This window comes from Sturnira hondurensis, unplaced genomic scaffold, assembly GCF_014824575.4.
Source record: "Sturnira hondurensis isolate 20B ecotype Veracruz unplaced genomic scaffold, ASM1482457v3 Scaffold0022136, whole genome shotgun sequence".
Taxonomy (NCBI): domain Eukaryota; kingdom Metazoa; phylum Chordata; class Mammalia; order Chiroptera; family Phyllostomidae; genus Sturnira; species Sturnira hondurensis.
This window is the reverse complement of record NW_028094767.1, coordinates 3157305-3169230: the sequence shown is the minus strand read 5'-3', so window position 1 is coordinate 3169230 and position 11926 is coordinate 3157305. Positions and strand designations below refer to the sequence as shown.

General features: G+C 41.9%; 1 protein-coding gene across 3 annotated transcripts in view; it reads left to right on the top strand.

Moving 5' to 3' along the window:
- The first annotated feature begins 443 nt into the window (after nucleotides 1–443).
- KCNQ5 (potassium voltage-gated channel subfamily Q member 5) overlaps nucleotides 444–11926 on the top strand; it is a 504767-nt gene continuing 493284 nt past the window's right edge. For all 3 annotated transcript variants that reach the window (XM_037034317.1, XM_037034316.1, XM_037034318.1), the window contains exon 1: nucleotides 444–1461. In XM_037034317.1, the coding sequence (XP_036890212.1) occupies nucleotides 1067–1461 (395 nt within the window). In that variant the 5' untranslated portion in view covers nucleotides 444–1066. The remainder of the gene's footprint in view (nucleotides 1462–11926) is intronic.

Here is an 11926-nt window from a genome sequence, read left to right as displayed (position 1 = left end):
TCTTGACTGAAGGAACCGGATTTGTTCTCCCATGCTTCTCGCCACTGTCAGGCAGAGCTCCCAGGCAAGTCGTTAACCTGTGGAGGGTCCACTCTGGAGTTTTTGTGCCCTCCCCATATTCCACCCCCGAGCTGGGAAGGATGGCCAAGTTACTCGCGGGCTTGCTGTCTGATGCTGGGATGGAAAGTCACAGCCTGCAAGCAGGAGCGAGCCTCAGGGAGATGCCTGGTCCCCGCCTCTCCGTCTCGGCAGTCCTGTCCTGCGGGGTTGCTCACTGAACTGCCTAGAACTCGAGAGCAGTGCGGGACACCAGAGCCACTGTCCGGAGCGTCGCCCCGCGCGCCGTCTCGGGACTAGTCAGTCCTGAAGGGCAGGGCAGGGCAGGGCAGGGCAGGGCAGGGCCGTTCCCGCTCACACACCCGTTGCAGAAGGATGGCAGGACCTGGCGCTGCGGAGTAGCGGCGGGAGAGAGCAGCGATCGGCATCTTCGGTTTCTCCTCTGGGCACGAGGCTGACTTAACCTTCCGGACAGCTCCAAAGCCCCAGAGAACCAAACCAAACTCGCGCCTCGGAGGGGGGGCTTTCGAGCCCTGTCCTCTCCGGGGGAGGGAGGCAGAGGCAGCCTGGGCGTAGAAAGTGGAGGGAAAGAAGAAAGGGGGAGCCTGGGGCTGGTGTGCGCGCGTGGGAGCGCGCCTCGGAGCACCCCGCACTATCCGTTCCAGCCCTGGGGGGCACTTCGTTAGGAGGGAGTGGTAGCCACGGGAATCAGAGGGAGCGAGAGAAATTCTGTCAAAGTGACGCCCCAAACAGGTCCGGATTGCGAATTCGAAGCTAAAGGCTGCTAGAAATTGGGACTCCTCTTCCTCCTCCGCACCTCCCACCTCCGCCCCGGCCCCGAAGCCCCAGCGGTTTGCGAGCTGCTGGCTTTCCCGCCCCTGACTCGGAGGTCGAGAGCAGGAGGCCCCGGGTCAACCGCGGCTTCCTCCTAGAAACCCGCCAGCGCGCTTGCGGCCGCTGCCCCCGGCGCAGGGACAGGCGCCCCCCTCGCGGTGCCCGTGGTGATGCCATGCCCCGCCACCACGCGGGAGGAGAGGAGGGCGGCGCCGCCGGGCTCTGGGTGAAGAGCGGCGCGGCGGCGGCGGCGGGCGGGGGGCGCCCCGGCAGCGGCATGAAGGATGTGGAGTCCGGCCGGGGCAGGGTGCTGCTGAACTCGGCGGCCGCCAGGGGCGACGGCCTGCTGCTGCTGGGCACCCGCGCGGCCGCGCTCGGCGGCGGCGGCGGCGGCCTGAGGGAGAGCCGCCGGGGCAAGCAGGGGGCCCGGATGAGCCTGCTGGGGAAACCGCTCTCGTACACCAGTAGCCAGAGCTGCCGGCGCAACGTCAAGTACCGGAGGGTGCAGAACTACCTGTACAACGTGCTGGAGAGACCCCGCGGCTGGGCGTTCATTTACCACGCGTTTGTGTGAGTACCCGAGCCCCCCGCGCGCCCCCTGCCACGCCCGCTTCGGGTGGCCCATGTGCCTGGCCCCCTGGGACGCGCTCTCCGCGCCCACGCCCTGGCCTGGTGCGCGCGCGCGTGCAGACACGCGCGCGCATAGACACACACACTGCGCGCACACGTGGTGGCTTTTATTTCTTTGCACGTGTTTATGATCTTCCTCATAGAGCCTTCCACCTCTCCCACCTTTACAAACTGAACCTTCTATCCGAGCACACCCAGTAAGCTGACAGTTTTAGGCACCAAAGACTGGGGGCAGGCAGACGTGGGACCTAAGCTGCGCGGATAATTGAGAGTGAATAGGTCCCAAGATACGTAAACTTCAACCGAGTGGGGCGCCTGAGAGCTGGGAAATGTAAAGGGAGGACGCGTGCCCGTAAGAGGCTCGTGAGACTTTACTGGCGAGGTCAGGAGGTGATGGCGGGGTTTGACGGGTGGAGAGAGTCCTGGGGGCGGAGCTGGGGAAGCTATCGCTCAGTGGGTAGAGCAGCTAGGTTATAAACGCGCCCGGAAACATGCCTCGCCACCACCAACGGAAAGTCTTTCAGTGCATGTGGTCCTTCCTCCCACAGAGGTGGCCAAGATCTGGAAGAGGCGAGCAGGCCGGGGCAAGGTGATGCTCCTAAGAAAGTGGTAGAGGACAGTGGGGAGTCTGGGGCTCTTTCGCTCGGACCAAAGTGCAATAGTAGATGCGCAAGTGGGCCACCCAGGACAGGGATCAGACAGTAGGTTAAGTGGATATTTGTGGCCCTGAGTCCGAGTGTGCGTGCGTGCGTGTGTGTGTGTGTGTGTGTGTGTTAAGTAAGCCTTAGCCATCTAGCAGAGAATGCTTAATGAGAAAATGATTGGAAGCAAATGTTTATTTTTCCCTTAGGCATTTAAAACCTTTCAGTGGCTTTAAAGTTTACTACTGTTTTTCCCACAAGGTCCATTCATTCAGTCTCCTGTTCCAGCTAGGTTTATCTGGACATTTTACAGAGTTTTTATGTCATAGCAACCCTGTAATTCTTCCTTTTTTCCTCTTTTTCTTTCTCTACTCTTTTTAGTTCTTTTTTGTTTTCTGTTTTTTTATGCTAAAATAAAATATAAAGATGTCAGCCTTAGAGAACCAGTAGAGAAAGTCATGGTCCCTGATACTTCCTTGTTTCCCAGTAAATTGGTTTTGAACACATGCAGTAGGTTTCTTTTACAAATGAGGTGTGCCATCCCGATACAGCTCTCACCTGGGGTAGGGGATTGGCACCAAGAGGATTTTTTTTTTTAAATAACAGGGACGAAGGGGCTGGTTTTGCAAATCCGTAAACCTGGAATTTGACCACGTAAGAGTCAGGAAATTGGTGGAGTCTACAATCTGTGGGGCTCTGGTGTCTGGAAAATTTTACAGGCTCAGATTGATGTGAACATGCAGCATTAGGTGGAATATTCCAGCCAACTTTCCATCTTACAGTGTACACAAGGAGAACGTTGTGCTGCATTATTATTACATCAAAAGGTGTAACTTTTATTATTCACTTCTGTAAGTAACATCACATTGATCTAGATGTGTTTGCTGTGATAAATGATAGACATAGAGAAACACTACTGACACTTTTCATGTTCAACCCCTCCGAGTTGATATATAACTAATCCTATTAACTAGTAGTGAGCCTGATAAATTATTTTGACCTGACAGGATCTACTAAAACATTGAGCAATAATCATCTGTGCTCAATATGGTAGCAAAAGATATACTGTGTGGATAATGACTTCTTTTATACAAAGAGGATGTTCCAAATATTCACAGTTTTGAGTTTACATCATGATGCCACTTACGGCCTTTAATTTTTGGTAAATTATGTTTGTATGTTCAGAGTGGGTTAGAGACAAGCTTTGTTAGTGCTCATCCTTTACGTGGCCTGTGCGTTGCCTTTGAACCTGAATGAACGCTTTTTGTAATGCAACGTTTGTTCCCAATATGTTCATGTGTAACAAGTTTTTGTGGCCTTACAGAATTTCTAGACTTTGACAAATGATTTTTTTCAAGAGATTCAAGTTTGGATAATTCTCTGTTCACTAGGCTTAATTGACCTATGAGTGTTTCCAGTGGTAGATATGAAATAAGTTAGGTAATGTTCAGTGTGGCGTGTTACTGTTAAGTCTGGTATCACACATTTCTGCAGTCTGCAACTGTGACGCTTGAGCAATTAGATGGCGGTGCCAGGTCCACAGTAACACAAAGTGGGACTGAATAGTATTTTCTGGGGGGACTGTGCAACTGTGGGGGACCCTGGGGGACAAGTCATCTTTGGGAATTGCTGTTTATGATTTTGAGTAATGAGCTTTAGAATAGCTGTGCTTTACATATTAAATTAATAAAGGAAAGTTACTTTGAGCTGTGAGTCTAACAAGACTATTAATAATAAAGGAAATTATAAGAAAGCTATTTCTAGAGGGGTGTAATTAACTAATTCTCTGCCAGCCTGGGAATCCCCAAATCTTACTTTAATAACAGTTTTTGTAACACATTAAGGTTCTTGCCAAGAACAAGTGCACTGTGATTAATGAGATACTTCAGGGATGAATTTACTTGGTAGACCCAAGTTTTCAGTGCCAAGAAGCAAGAAAAGTATGTTTTAAAGTTCTGTTTTAGGTAGAGAAAATTATTTGTTAAATATGCAAAAATCATTATTATAATGGTGTTATTTAATGATGGAAGATGGTGTCGAGTGTATATATCCTAGCCCACTGATGAGATGGCTGGAAAGAACAAGAGATGAGCTACTTCAAATACTTGCTTCCAATTTATAAATTGGTGTAGATTACAGAGTCCACTCCCTTGTCATTCTTTAAGATTTACCAGGCAGCTATGTTTTCTGGTTTCCTATTTCCTGTCTTCAGCTATCCTTCAGTTTAATAGACAAGCTATTCAAATACGAGGTGAGAGATTTCTTTGAATCTTATATTTCTATTTTTAATTACTCCTCTGTTGTAGGGAAAGTTTAGAAGAAGAATAGTGGTCGCAGAGGGACACATGATCGGGCTCCATATGTAAATTTGCATCAATGCAGCAAATGTGTTTCTGAGAAATAGCATGGGAGGCAGTGTGGCAGATACATGGGAGTGCACCTTTGCCCAGTATAATGTCATGGATTAGAATGTACAGATATTTTAAACTAGGTGAAATAATCCAGTCACTCAAGCTGGGAACCTGGAACTCACCCTCGATACCTTCATCTTTCTCATATTGCTCCCAAGGCCATTCAAATGACCATTAAATTCTGTGTATTCACTTTCTAAATATTTTTCAAATCTATTCCCTTTTCTCCTTTGGGACTGCTACTAGCTCTCTCTGCTTCTCAATGTCTCTCCATTGGATTATGCATAATGTTCTTTTATTGAATCATCTAGCTTTTGTTCTCAGCTTCCTAGATCTGTTTTAAGATGATAATGTTCTCTGTAAAATGCAAATCTCATCATATCATTCCCTCAATTAAAATATCCGTGACCCTTCACTGTCTACTCATTTATTCATTCATCTATCCATCTGCAAACATGTGTCTACTATGTGCTAATTCCCAATTCATAAGGCAAAAGCCTCCATTCTCAAGAAAGGAAAAGACTACACAAGGGAATGATTCCAAACTCGTGAACAAGTATGAAATGATGTTATCTGTATCATTACAGAGAAAAGCACAAAGTCTCAGGGGAAAAGAGAGGGAAGTAGAGATGAAGGCAGAAAGATAAGCATAAGCTTCAAAGAGGAAGTGAGGAATGAACTGTTTTGACAAATGAGTAGTTAATTTTTAGGTGCAAAAAGCAAGGGAAAATGAGCAATCCTGGTAGAGAAAACAGCTTGGGCAAAAATGTGGAGTTGTGAATCAACACAGTAATTTTATTAAGTATTTGCAGGATCAAGATAGCTATAAGAATAAAGAGTAGAGAAACGGCACACATGCCTGAACTTGTATGCCCTCAGATGTTGACCGTGGAATCTGGTCTTTATCCTGTAGGCAATAATGGTTATTGAATGGTCATGATCAAAAGAATGATACAATCAAATACAAACTTTGGAAAGATTTGTCTTTTGGTAAATTGATTGAAGGGTGCAAAATGGATTCAGTATGGCTTGGAAAATGATGGTAGTGGTTGTTCAAGTTTTCTATGCATTCTTGTATTATTTTATCCATAAACTTATTATATAAATGTCTGTTGACTATCTACTGTGTGTCAGGGACTATTCTAAAAAGATTAGAGATGGTTATCTAAGGAGCTTGGGCAGTGGGAACAAGAAAGAGTTTAATTAGAGAAATGTTATGTAGGTAGAATTGGCAGATGGTTTTCAGCAGCCTTGTGTGTAATGTGAGAGACTGATTTTGACTTGGGTGCTGTGGGATGGAGCCACCGTAAACCAGGACGATATGGGACAAGGGCAAGGGTCACATTTGGGGGGCAATGTAATAAAATTAGATTCAGACCTGTTGAGTTTCAGATGTTTCGAAGACATTTAAGTGGATATTTTAAGTGGTAAAACACAACTGTGAACCAAGTACATTTGGTCTTTTTCAACTGGAGGCATTTTTTTAAATTATAGAGCACTCAATAAAATATTTTTGAATGAATGAATGAATGCATTTACTAATCTAAAGCTTAATCTGGATGTATACATTAGATATTCATATCTAATATGAATTGGAAGCCTCTACCAATTATGGTGAAGTGATGTGTGGTAGCATGAATGAGATAGCCCAGAGATGAAGAGCATCATGGATATTGTGAAGGACAGAGTCTGGGGAATATCAACATGAACCAGTGAATGGAAGGCTAAGGTCCACAGAAAAACATCACACAGCAACCAGAAGGCCAAGAAATAATCCAGGAGACCTTATTTTTACAAAAGCAGAGGAAGGAGTTTGTTCAGCTTCCAGTGCCACAGAAAGGGCTAGAAGAGGCATGTAAGATTTCATTGGCTTGGTCGTGAAGGAGGTCACCGATGGCATTTACTACAGCAACTTTGGTAGAACTCTGAGGGTTTTAAATGTGATGTGAATGGATTGAGGGTGTTAAGAGTTGGAGAAATAGAGAGTGGTGTACGTTACACTCTACATTCCTTGGAACTGCTCATGGGAGCCTTCACAGCATGGCCCCTGCCTATCTTCTCACCTCACCTCTATTTACACCCTGAGCCCCAGACTTACCATCCTGTGTCTTCCTGCCATGCCTTTACTCACACTCTTCTCTTGTTTTCTTCCCACTTCTTGCACTCTGGCTGTCCAGCTTCTACTGGTTTTTTTTTTTTTTTCAAATACAATTGAAGGATCACTTCCTCTTGGGCCTCTCTCCCCTACTAGAAGTATTTAGGTACCTCTGGTCTCAGGTTCCGTTCCACTCTAGGATTGTCATTATAACAGTGTTTGCTTCACTCTTTGGTCACTGTGTGCTACTTGGTCTGTCTTCCCCACAGAAAGGTGAGTGCCCGACCCAGAAAATATACTTATCTATGCATCCCAAGCACCCAGCACGATGTCTTGTATCTAGTAGATCTATAATAAATGCTGGCTTAATGAGTAAGGGAATAATGTTCCTTGGAAGTTTTACATAGAAGAATTTTACAATGAACCAAAGCTGAAGGAACTACCATGTCTTCTTTTTTATTTTTTGGAAGGTACTGGTAATTCATTTAAAAGGAAAAAGGTATGGGGCTAGAAGTAGGAGACCATTTATTTGCTTCCAACTTCTCCACTAATTAGCCTTGTGACTTAGGATAAGTCGTCTCACCCTTTTAAGTCTTCATATATTTATCACTGTAATGGGCACAGTAGTGTCTGTGATCCAGCCAAGATGATAGAAGATACTGTGGATTGTCTAAATGCAATAAAATAAAGAGGAGTATCTGTAATAAGAAGTGATCTTTTTATTATTTCTCTTCCTTAATCTCTGAGCTACAGGGCCACCTCCTAACTGGTCACTTTAACTTTACTTCCAACTCCTGGAGAGGTTTATGCTACATAGTAGCCAGAGGGATCTTTCTAAAGAGTTAAACAGAAAACATCACTCCTGTACTTGGAGGAGAAATCTGTTTATTAACACCTATCTTTACTCAATTCCTTAAAGTCAGGGCCTCTCTCTATCTTGTTGTCTGCGATCTCATCAGCACTCAGAATAGTGTCTGCCACGTGGAGGATGCCCATGCACACAGATTGATTCGCTCACTGATACCCCAAATCTCCAAAATATACTGGTTTCCTGGTGGAAGATAAAATTTTACTGTTGACCACTCTCTGTGTCAGGACTCAGTTAGACCCCATAAATTATATATACATATACACACACACATGGAAATGTATATATGGAAATATATATTCCCTCTGAATTAAGTCTATATAGAAATTGTTTGCATTACATTTTTGCTTCTGCATTCCTTAAAAATCACTGGTTTATTTTAGGGTAGAGAGGCCTTGTACAAGTTATACTGCTTTACACCTTGCTAACATAAAATGCTGTTTGTGCCCTTCAAATCTACCTGTTTCCCGATATATAGAAACAATTCTATAGTATTTGAGGATCACATTATAATTAAATATCTTGAAAACTGTTAAAATATTAGTATGGGGAATATGATGCCCTAAAAGAAATAAAACATAAGAAAAAATATTTTAAAATGGAATGAAGTCTTGATACAAGAAACCCTATAAACAAGGAAGCCAGCAATCTTTTTATTATTGCTTCCAAAGAAGTGGTGCCAGTTTTAATTTTTAATTGCAAATAGCTCTTTTGGCCAATGAAAATGCCAGGAGGGCATGTTTTTTCCTAACTTAGTGTGAAGCTTCTTAAAGTCCAGTTGCTCAGCAGCCATAGCTCACAGTTATGTTTGGTGACTTGTAGCTGTTAATTTCCTTTTTCTTCAATCATTTTCAAGTCCTCTATTTGAAGTTTTATTTGGTTGCAACCTGGGAGATAGATTGGCTGCACGACTGCTTTTTAAAATAATTATTGGAATTCTTTGATTGGTCTCAGAGTTTTAGGTGATCCTTGATTTTTTTTTTCTCATCAGTTTGCCTGAAGAATGAGTTTACTAAATATTACTGACATCATCTATTTTTGAACTTAAAAATAGTTTGAACTTTTTCTCTTATGTATATGTATCACATATATGTGCACATATATTCCACACACACAAACACACACAACATACACTGTATCCTTTAGCAGAGAATTTATTAGTGCAAATATTTACATTTACCTTATTTTTGCTCCTGTATCCTTTAGCAGAGAATTTATTAGTGCAAATATTTACATTTACCTTATTTTTGCTCCTCTAAAAGTAAATAAGACATTTGGATAAGACATAAATTAAAAATAAAAAGAATCTTAAAGTTACTCTGGATAATATGGAGATAATGTTATAATTTGAAAGCTATTTAAATTGAAGTGCATATGAAGAGATACAGTTTTTACAAACTTAGTCCCACTGTTTGTTATTTCCATTTATAGTACCTGTGAGGTAATTCTAGAGTCTCTATTCTTTAGTCAATGGCAGGCTGACCTTTTATAATGATTATGTTATAATTTCTCCCTTTTTAAACAGTCAATTTAGTTTAATATTTAATTAACAGCCATATGTGTACCAGTTAATATGCTAGATGCAAGGGGTTCAAAAAAAAGCAATGATGCAAACTTTGACTTCAAAGAAATTCCACTGGGGAATATGATTAGATTTGGATCCAATTACCAGCTTCACCTTTACCAATTTGATGACAATGACAGTTGCTTCCAATACCATCCCCTTAATCTTTAAAACAGGAATGATAGTATTACATCAGGGTTCTATAATATTATATGTACATATATATATATGTGCGTATAATTACACTTAACGTGGTGGCTGCCATTAAAAATGGGAAGAAAAACACAGATAATGTGGTAGAGGGTTATATTGATAAGTTAAAGGTCCAGGAATCTATCCTGTAGGTAACAGGTAGACTTTGAGGTAGGCGGGGCTTAGGCAGGTGACAATGCCATTGAATTTCCGTTTTAGATTGACCACTCTGGCCGCTATACCGTGAATGGTGGCATGAAGGGGGCAAACTGGAGGTAGGAGATCCACATGGAGACTGTTGTTCCAACTTAGGCAAGATGTGATTAGGACTTAGACTGGGGCAATGGGAGTATAGATGAAGAAAAAATATATGGCAATAGAATTGAAGTGTATCAGTGAATAAGTGAATGTGGAAGATGAGGAAGAGGGACAGATTTATTTCCTGATTCCTGGTTTGGGTGGTTAGCTAGATAGTGGGGCCAATACCTGAGGTCAAGAATAAAGGTGGAACACCAGGTTGAAGGGAATGTTTGGGGACAATAAAATGAGTTTACTTTTGGAGATGCTGACCTTTCAGTGACTATGGCACTCCCAACTACTTATGTCCAGCACCTGTGGACGAAGATTTAAAACATATAAAACTACAGGCAGATAAAACCACAAGGAGAGTGTGTAAAGAGACAGAGCAATAGTCAAGGGTGGAAACCCACGGAATACCAACATGTGAGAGGTAAGCAGAGAAAAAGGAAAATGAAATGGAATAGACAGCAAGATTCAAAGAAGCACCAGACAAAAATATGATCAGATGTCATGGAAACCAAGGATATTGAGAGAGTTTCAAAAAATAGTTAACTGTGAAATGCAGACAGGGGGAAAAAGATTGTTTATCACCAACCATAGTCTTCAATTATTCATTTTGTGCTCGACATTATTCTAAATGCGTCATACACATTAACCCTTAATCATCAGAATAGCCCAATGAGATACTATTAGTATCATTATCTCCCTTTAATGTGTCAGAATAATGAGGGAAGGTGAGGTTCAATAACTGGTCCAACTTCAACAACTGAGTTAATGGCAGAGTAATGCCTTTAACCAAGGCAGGTTACTCTATGTTCTTAGCCATTATATATTTTTGGATGGTACCTGTGGGACCAGGCCCCCTTCTATCATATGGATTACATAAGTACAAAAAAACTACTTTCGGGTCTAGTGTAGCTTTTAGCAATATAGTAAATACAGTAAGTCCTCACTTAACATTGTTGATAGAGTCTTGGAAACTTCAACTTCAAGGAAAATGATGTATAGTGACACCAATTTTATTATAATCTAATTGATATAATCAAAGTTAAGTTCTTGTGCATATTTCTGGTCATAAAAGCATCACTAAACTTCTAAATAAAGACCCAAATATTTCTGATATTAAATATTGAAATCAATGTGAGTTATACATACACTTAAGAAAAATTAATGACAACAAGTGAGATAATTATTTTCCAACCCACTTATTCCATTTCAGGGTCTTGGGTAGCTGGACCCCTTCGTGACAGCTCAGGGCACTCATCCTGGGTAGGAACTCATCCTGGACACAATGCCTTTCTATCACAGGGTGCACTCACACACCACCCCCAACTCATTCAGACTGGACCAGTGTAGTCATGATAACCAGTTTACCTCATGTGCACACCTTTGGGACGTGGGAGGAAACTGAAATGCCTGAAGGAAATCCACAGAGACATGGGGAGAAAGTGCAAACTCCACAGACAGTGGCCCCATCTGAGAATCTATTTTTTTCTCACTAATGTTATAATAAAATGACATTTTCATGGACCTGCTGTACATGTAAATATTTGTTAAAAATGAATAATAATTAATATCCTTTATGGCCTAGTATCAGAGAATTTCATATATAAGGAATGTTTGTTTCTCTGTCTTCAAATTCTAACCAGCTCATGTTCCAATTTTTTCATAAGTTTTTCTGGGTAGCTCTGGTTTATTTCCTTACCATTATTTACCTTCCATGGGTTTCATTATATTTGGGCCATGCATTTTAGCCCTTAATTACATTTTGCATTGTGTTGTAATTAAATTGCTAGTCTAATTCTTTACAAAAAAAAGTGCGTTTAAAGAAACCAAAGTACTCTTTCTTTTGTGTCTTTTATGGCATCAGTCCAAGGTTTTCATTCTAATTTCTAACCCAAATTCACCTAGCTTATTGCTACCAGGGGGGCTATTTGAATGTTACAACTTTTTTCCCCCAAACAAGACTTTCCTTAAGTTCTCTTGGTTTAAATTGTGGTCCTCAACTTGTATTGAGGACCTAAATTGCTATAGCAACTTCTTAATACCATTTTCTGTGAATGTTAAATTCCTAATTTATACTTTTATTGCAGAATACCTAAAATTCATTTAAAAATAGCAGAAATTACTTTATTTAAGTTTCATAATGGCTATATATAGAATCGTTTGCTCCAAATTGATTTTACAGGATTTTCTTTCTTTAAATGAATAAATAAAATAGTCTCGTTTTCTTCACACTAATATAAATACGTTCCATTATCCTTCATGCCTTCTTGCCTCCCCTCACACATATACATTTTCCTGGACATTTCTTCCTTTATCTCTCTCATCTGT